The 8,526-nt window shown below is 39.5% G+C and overlaps 1 protein-coding gene and 1 long non-coding RNA gene across 2 annotated transcripts; both read left to right on the top strand.

Moving 5' to 3' along the window:
* The first annotated feature begins 1,311 nt into the window (after positions 1–1,311).
* On the top strand, positions 1,312–5,167 carry LOC110855819 (beta-1,3-glucan-binding protein). The gene is made up of 7 exons (XM_022104210.2): positions 1,312–1,468; positions 1,893–2,023; positions 2,142–2,298; positions 2,815–2,976; positions 3,322–3,582; positions 4,175–4,323; positions 4,885–5,167. The coding sequence occupies exons 1-7, from the start codon at positions 1,411–1,413 to the stop codon at positions 5,080–5,082; spliced, it is 1,116 nt and encodes a 371-aa protein (XP_021959902.1). The 5' UTR covers positions 1,312–1,410; the 3' UTR covers positions 5,083–5,167.
* Positions 5,168–5,401: 234 nt separating this feature from the next.
* Positions 5,402–8,422, top strand: LOC118437649. Its single transcript, XR_004836224.1, has 3 exons — positions 5,402–6,122; positions 6,187–6,579; positions 7,709–8,422. It is a non-coding gene; the product is annotated as an uncharacterized LOC118437649 (long non-coding RNA).
* The last annotated feature ends 104 nt before the right edge of the window (positions 8,423–8,526 follow it).

Here is an 8,526-nt window from a genome sequence, read left to right as displayed (position 1 = left end):
GTCACCCATACTTTTCAATTATATCACGGGATCCAAACAAATTTTAGTTTGCATGCACTCATTTCCATAAAAAGTGCTCGTTTCATGCTTAAAAAATCCCTTCGCCGTGTGCACGGCATACTTTAATAATTAATTCTCCGATAAAATAATTTAGCTGATTGTACCGTAAATTAATTAACCTTCTTTCCAATTTGCATATGGGCACCACCAGTGGCCGCGTAAGCCGGGAGACATGTGGGACATTGCCATTCTAGGAGGGAAATTTAGTACATAATGGAATTCACTTCCTTAATATTTGGTAATGAATTTGAATTTCCCTGAACTTATTATTACCATTTCTACGACAAATCGTAACCGACGTGGTAGAGCCACATAGTCATTCCGCATGGTAATGATTCATTACTACCTTATTTTGAGTGTATCTATAAGATGGGGAGATTATGGGGACATCGAACAACTGTGGGGGCATTGTCCCTCTGTCCCCCACCATTCCGCGGTCACTGTCCACGCGGGTACCAGGGTTGCAGAAATCTCATCTCACCTTCACAAATCTCATCTCACTGAGATATAATGAGAAATAGTGAGACATGAGAAATATGAGATATAGTGAGATTTATGAGTCATGCACTAGCGCCACCTAGCGGACGTGGTCATCAACTACAAGTTTATCTCATTATTTCTCATATTTCTCACTCAGCCCCAAGTGAGATGATTGATATATATCATTAAATCTCACTAAATCTCACTCAGTGATATATATCACTTGTAACCCTGGCGGGTACGTATGGTCGACATGATTTTAATTCTCATTAATTAGTAGTTACATATTCCTATTTTATAATTGATGAGAAAATGTATTATGCAAAGTGGGTGTGACTTTTATCAATGGCATCAAAATTATCCCCACATTGTCCCCACGCTTCCGCGGCCATTGGGCGCGTGCACCACACCCAGCCAGCCCACCACCACGTACGTGACATTATATAATTCATAATATTCTTCTGCCCTGCGACTGGAACTCTCCATCCCGATTTAACCATGATATCACCATTATTTTCTGCATTATCGCATAAATTTTAAATCAAATCCACCACCACCACGACGGATCCGATTATTTGCAAAAAATTTAGACAAGACAATACCCATTTGTTGCAGAAATGCCAATGTCACGCCACGCATTCACTTAATGATTAGTTAAACCATGCACCCTTTCCAGTAATCAATCATATTTCTGTATCAATTCAATAATGGGACGAACTTGGTTTATATTTATCCCGATAAGCCCATACCTTATCCATCACCTCCCTACCGTGCCCAAGGCGTGGGTGGGAGACGAATGCATCCATATAAAAACCTGGATAACTTCCACATTTAATTAGTCGTAGGTAAATTCCAAGAGGAATCAGCATCATGAAAGTAGCCTTCGTTTTCTGTTCGGCAATTGTCGCCGTTCTCGCCAGTGGGAGAAGTAAGGTTTTTCGAAATTTTTGGAAATTCCTCATCAAAATCAGCACATTTTTAGTTATTTCTCGCCTCTGGGAATTTATTTTAAAATTCTGAAGGACAAATTTGCAGTCAGTGAGTTGATTAATGAAATGGCGCTGAGTTTTTTGAGCCAGTTTCGACGAGTTCCAATTTTTCTGGAGGCTTCTTAATCCTGAGATCTCATTCAAAAAGGGTCAAAATTAGGAGTGTACATATTTTTTAACAATTGGGAACTCCCTGCTCCACAAATTGGTCGTCTAGAATTTTAAAATAGATTCCCAGAATGGAGAAACGGGATGATTTTGACCATTTTGACAGAAAAATGGTATAAAATGTGCTGAATTTTACGATGAATAATCGAGTCCTACGTTATTAAGCACAAAAAGCATAACTTTTTGCATTTTTAGATGTCTCCATTTCGACCTCGTCGACCAACAAGGGTGGCGTCTATGCCCCTGGCGACCTCATGTTTGAAGACACCTTTGACCGCTTTGACCTCAGCGTTTGGCAGCACGAAATTACCATGAGTGGAGGCGGCGTAAGTGCAAAATTGGGGGAAAAAATTAATAGAAATTATAAATTACGCAGAATTTAAGTGCAAAATTGGGTAGAAGATTGATTCAAAATATAAAAAATTATTCATGTATTTTGCACAGAACTGGGAATTCCAAGTCTATTCCAACACCCGATTTAACAGCTACACGCGCGACGGGATCCTTTACTTGATGCCAACTTTGACGAATGATCGCTGGGGAGAAAACTTCGTGGAGACGGGAACTCTCAGCTTGTTAGGAGGAGCACCTGCCGATGAGTGTAAGCAGTAGCAAGTTATTATTTACATAATTAACAATTCGCTAAAACTGAAGGCCCCAAAGTTCGCCAAAATGTGTCAAAAAAATAAAAATAACTGGCCCAGAATTTGTCAAAATGGGGTCCATAATTCATTAAAAAGCAACATAGAATTCGTCAAAAAACAGGCCCAGAATTTCCAAAAAATTGGCCCAAAATTTCCAAAAATGCAGCCCAGAATTCTTCAAAAACTGGCCGACAACTTGTGAAAAGCTGGCCAGAATTTGTTAAAAGCTGGCCAGAATTTGTTAAAAACTGGCCAGAATTTGTTAAAAACTGGCCAGAATTTGTTAAAAACTGGCCAGAATTTGTTAAAAACTGGCCAGAATTTGTTAAAAACTGGCCAGAATTTGTTAAAAACTGGCCAGAATTTGTTAAAAACTGGCCAGAATTTGTTAAAAACTGGCCAGAATTTGTTAAAATATGACCCCCAAAATTCACCCATTTATTCCATTAATTTCACTGACGCCTTCATTTCAGGTACCAACCCCGCCTACTACGGTTGCGAGCGATCCGGCGCTGGCGGAAATATTATTAACCCCGCCATGTCCGCCCGAATCCGTACCGTCAACTCATTCTCCTTCAAATACGGAAAGGTCGAAGTTCGTGCCAAGATTCCCGCTGGAGACTGGCTCTGGCCTGGTATGTAAAATTTCAGCATTTTGCTCTCCGATTTTGAGCAAATTAGTATAAATAAATTAGGATGAAATTTGCGAAAAACACGATCTCCTACTGATCACGCTTGGCCGAGATATTTGCATCCGAACAGGAAAAAAAGCGTGTAGGAAATTTAAAAATGGGAAAATTTATCAATTTTTCGACGCGTTTTCTCCTTTTCGGATGTAAATAGCTCGGTCAAACGTGCCCTTTTGGAGATCGTGTCTTTCGCAAATTTCATACTAATTAAATTTGCCATTGATTCCCACTAATTTGCTCAAAATCGGATCGGAACCTCAATTTTTAGTAATATTCCTCCCCCTTTTCTAGCAATTTGGATGCTCCCGCGTCACAACTCGTACGGCACGTGGCCCGCCAGTGGTGAAATTGATATCATGGAGTCTCGCGGAAACAAGCGGTTGTTCAACCTGCAAGGCGTCAACATCGGAACGGAACAGATCTCGTACACCTCGCATTACGGGCCCTACTTCCCGTACAACGGGTACGCCAACGCCCACTACGAAACCCAGGCGCCACCCGACCAAGGCTACGACACGGCCTTCCACGTCTATGCGGTCGAGTGGACCGACAGTAAGTCAGATTTGAAACATAAGCCGGGTCCAGTTAGAATGTTCCCGGGAATTTTTGAGAGTTTCCAGGAAATTTGAAATGTTTCCGGCAACTTTAGAATGCCTTCCCCAAAAAACAACTCCCTTTCCCCCAAACGAAATATTGGAGGAGGAAGCAGGGGGACATTAGCGAGCGGTCTGGCAAACCCTGAGGAATTTTCGAATGTTCCCGAATATTCCCGGGAATTTTTGAAAGTTTGAATATTCCCGTAAAATTTCAAATGTTTCCGGAAATTTTCGAATTCCTTCACGAAAGACCCCCTTTCCCCCTGGTTTTCCCCGAATTTTCGAAAATTTCAGAGGAATTTTAGACTATTCCTAAGGAATTTCCAACGTTTCCAGAAACGTTCGAATGCCTTCGCAAACAAACCCCTTTCCTTGATTTCCCCCGAATTTTCGAAAGTTTCAGAGGAATTTCCCTAGACTATTCATAGGGAATTTCAAACGTTTTCAGAAACTTTGGAAAATTCCTGGCTCCCCCAGCCACCACTTTTTTAAAAATCTTGACTGTCTTCAAGAATCATTTCATTCTCATTATTATTTTTTGTCCTCAGCTTACATTCGTCACTTGTTGGATGGCGTCGTCGTCGGAACTACGACCCCACCACCGGGCGGTTTCTGGGAATTGGGCGGATTTCCCAACGATGTTCATAACCCATGGACTGGCGCGGATAACCCAAGAATGGCCCCCTTCGATCAAGAGGTACGTTCGTATTTAACGTATGACTCGATAACGCATCACCAAAATCAGCACATTTTTACTCATTTCTCCGCTCTGGGAATTTATTTTAAAATTCTGGACGATAAATTTGTAGAGCAGGGATTTACCAATCTTCTAAAAATATACACTCCAGATTTTGACACTTTTTGGCGGAGGAGATCTCAAGTTTAAGAAGCCTTTAGAAAAATTGGAACTCGTCGAAACTGGCCCAAAAAACTCGATCCCACTCCATTAATCAACTCACTGACGGCAAATTTGTCATCCAGAATTTTAAAATAAATTCCCAGTCTCGATGAGTTCCAATTTTCTGAAGGGTTTCTGAACTTGAGATCACCTGCTTCAAAAAGTGTCAAAATCTGGAGTGTAAATTTTTTTTAAATTGGGAACTCCCTGCTATACAAATTTGTCTTCCAGAATTCCAAAAGAAATTCCCAGAGCTCAGAAATGATTAAAAATGCGCTAATTTTGATTACTCATCGAATTCTTTGCAAAATGTGACGCTGAACCGCACCATTTAATGATTTGAATAACTTCCTCCCACAGTTTTACATCCTTCTAAACGTCGCTGTCGGAGGAACCAATGGATTTTTCCCGGATGACGTGCAACCCCCGAAACCATGGAGGAACGATGCTGGAAATGCCTTTGCAGAATTTTGGGCCGCCCGAAACGCCTGGCATCCCACGTGGGCCGGAGAAAATGCCGCCATGCAGATCGACTACGTCAGAATTACGGCCGTTTAATAAGTTACTAAATCAAAAATTAAGCAGAAATTATGAAACAAAATTTGAAATTTGAATAAGATGAGACTTAATTTTTCTACATACATATTTAAAACAAATATATTTATGTACATACATGTATTTACATGCACATATTTAAAAACTCTCCTGCTTCACTCCCACGCGACGGGAATTTAAGTAATTAGCTATTCAACTACTCCCACAGGGGGGAATCAAATTTTACTGTGACCAGGTTAATTAAAATGCAGTATGACTTGGGCAAACCCTCAGTCTGATGTATGTATGTAGTATGACAAAGTCTCCACTGGGAATTATTTAAAATATAGTATGACGGATTTTTCGCTTTGGGCACACCCCCCACTGGAACTCTAGAATCCGGCCTTGGCCGGGCTATACGCTAGTAATAAAATAATTCGGCTCGTTCGGGTAATGTAATGTAATGTCCTCAAGGCGGTGAACTCAGACAGCTTGAAACGGAGTTTAGGCACTAATAAATGTTGACTAATCGTCAATCGCACGATTGCTTGACCTTAAGTATCTAGGTAATGCGTCTCCCTTAACGGTTGCGACAAATGGTCGAGTTACAAATAAAATAATTATTTTTAAAATCATTGGTGTCTGAAGTCCATCGCACAGACACCAACTATTTTGATCTATAATAACTTTTGAATGGGCAGACATAGAGACTTAATTCTGAAAGATGAAATCATCGTAATTTTTAGATTGATTTTTTAAGCTAAAAATCTCTAGACTGATATAGACTGATAAAGTGTCTAATAATTTTGCGTCAATCGTGTGTAAAAAGAGTAAAGATGCGCTTGTGACTTGAGGAGCAATTTTGCAATGAATAAATTCTATTGAAACTAGTCACCAAGCTGAAAAAGTAAGTGGAGCAAAATTTCTCCAAATATTTTACGTCTTACAAGCCTTCCATTTGTTACCAGTTTTTCGAACGGTCATCAAAGCCAGCATGAAAATCTCGCTCTTCCTTGTAATCATCGCCGTCGTGATGATTTTCGACCTCCTCCCTTCCGCTCAAGGTATGAAAACGTTAAGAATAAATAAATAAACTCTACAACAAATATATTAAACCCGCGAAAACAGAGTGCAAGCCGTCGGAGGTCGAGACGATAACCTTTTTTTCAAGCTATACCGGGATTGTGGGGCGAGTTATATCAAAAAATCAAGCCAAAAATTAGGAATCACGTGGCGCTTATCGTTCCGTTGAATGGTCCATGTGAAGAAAAATAATGACGGAAAAGTTCCCTTTTTTAGTAAATTTTCCCTCCACGAGGGGAAAATCAAGGCGCTCGTGGGTACTTTGACCCCCAATATTTTTCTTTAAAGGGGTCATTCAATGGAATGAGAGGCCGGACCTTCCACCCGAAGAATTGGCGCATGGTGAAACATATTTAAACTCCGTGTCATGCAAGGACTTCAACGCTGCGACTAAAAAAGAGGCGAGAAACCGGGCCCAATGTCCATCCACATATAGAAGTAATTTTTTTTTACTTAAATATCTCATTTTAAAATATCCTCTAATCATCCTCTGCTTTTACTAAAAATCCACATGTCAGACACATATATACCTGTTCAAAAAACCTTTTTTTCATTCAAAGTTCAGTCGTCCTCATTTCTGACTGAAGATTTTCATTTACACTCGCTCATTTTCGTTCAAATTCATTTCATTTCATTTCACTTCATTCGACTTCATTTCTTACTTCGTCCCATGTATTAAGCATAGGGTGAAAAATGAAATGAGTGAGAAATCCTTCATTCATAGTCATTCATCTGAAATGACGGAATCCTTCAGTCATTTTCATTTAAGTAAATAACAGGAAATTCATTTTCATTCACTATTATTCTCTATCATAATCAGTCACATGAATGAAAGTGAACTGGTATGGTCAGACATTATTCTCACTGATCTTCTTAAAACCAGGGCTACAAAATCAAGAAACTAAAACCAAACAAGAGTTAGTGTTCATTATTGTTTCGTTTGTTGTGGACCTGCTAACTTTCTTGCAATGCAAAGCGAGCAACGCAAAAAATGTGAGGTGCAAGAAACTGGGAGAAAGTGCAAGAAATATATGCGCCATCTAGCCACGTGCCGTACGAAGTATGTCGGCAGGGCATAGTTTCTCGTGCCTCGCATTTTTTGCAGGTCAAAATATTTACCTGCAAAAAAAACACTTTCTCGCGACTATTTCTTGCACTGCAAAGCAAGAAACAGAAGAAATGTGCAAGAGACTGGGATAAAGTGCACGAAATATGCGCCATCTAGCCACGCGCCACATGAGTACAGCGGCGGGGCATAGTTTCTTGCACTTTGTATTTCTTGCAGGTCAAAATACCTAAAAAAACAACACTTTTTTGCCCTTATTTCTTGCAAGTACATTACTTGCACCCAAAACACTGGTTATCATCGGAAAGTTGAAAGGTGAACGCCTACGCCACATAGTTTCGCATGGTCAAAATTCACGTTTTTACCAACTTAAAACCTTCCTAAATCCTTGAATTTCTACAGAAATTGTCAGTTGACTAAAACTGTTATTTGTGTTTAGTTTCTTGATATTTTAGTTCCGGTTTTTAAAAGATCCGTGACCCACATGCCCATTTTTTTTAGAGCCATACTGCCTCAAGAAAAAGGGATGGGGCACCTTCTGTGAGGATGAAACCAAAAAACAGCCCTCAGACAAACCCTTCCCCATGAATTCGTGCAGTCCCGATGAAAATTACAACTGCAAGTGTAACGACAAGGACTTTTGCAACGGTCGCTTCTTCTTCCCCGGAAATGAAACTGGCCCCGAGGTCGGGAACGATTCGGCGAGACGAGCCCCATATTCGGTCACCTTCTTCCTCAGCGTCGTAAGCTTTCTTGTCGGTGGAAACTTCTGAATCGAGGCGTAGATTCCAAATTATCTAGAAAATTTCATCTCTTTGGATCATTTAAGGAGGCAGGAAATTCATGATTTTTGCAAAATACACTAAATTTACATATGTATTGGATGTAAATTTATCTAGTTGGATACATAAATATAGGAGCAAAATTACTAGAAATCAATCCGGCAAATTTTATTGTTCAGACGTAACAAAAAATAGGTGCTATGATATAATCATGTCAAAAGTATGAAATTGATTACGCGAGGTGACTTTGGTTTAAGACTTGTTTAAATCGATTTAGAACCAAGTTATAATCATGAAATCGATCGGGTGAGGTGAAGTTTAGACGAAGAACATTGGATATCTTCTGCCATTAAATTACAAAATTTACAAAAAATTGTTAACAAAATCTGATTTCCTGTATCGAAAGCTTGAATAAATTGCTTTTATCCATGTATTCCGACAATCAATTTATGCAAAAAATTAATTAAACTAATTTCATAAGTAAATATGCAACGTGCATCTAAAAAATGGGAATTTTTATCATGAAAATGTCTTGAA

The sequence above is a fragment of the Folsomia candida genome, unplaced genomic scaffold (genome assembly GCF_002217175.1).
Source record: "Folsomia candida strain VU population unplaced genomic scaffold, ASM221717v1 Fcan01_Sc014, whole genome shotgun sequence".
NCBI lineage: Eukaryota > Metazoa > Arthropoda > Collembola > Entomobryomorpha > Isotomidae > Folsomia > Folsomia candida.
Note: the sequence above shows the minus strand (reverse complement) of the source record. Positions and strands in the feature narration are given on the sequence as shown.

Excerpts from the sequence above, each read along its gene's own strand:
- LOC110855819 (XM_022104210.2), top strand. The coding sequence starts at position 1,411 with ATGAAAGTAGCCTTCGTTTTCTGTTCGGCAATTGTCGCCGTTCTCGCC. Across the intron at positions 2,299-2,814 it reads AGGAGCACCTGCCGATGAGT|GTACCAACCCCGCCTACTAC; the intron begins GTAAGCAGTAGC and ends CCTTCATTTCAG. Across the intron at positions 2,977-3,321 it reads TGGAGACTGGCTCTGGCCTG|CAATTTGGATGCTCCCGCGT; the intron begins GTATGTAAAATT and ends CCCCTTTTCTAG.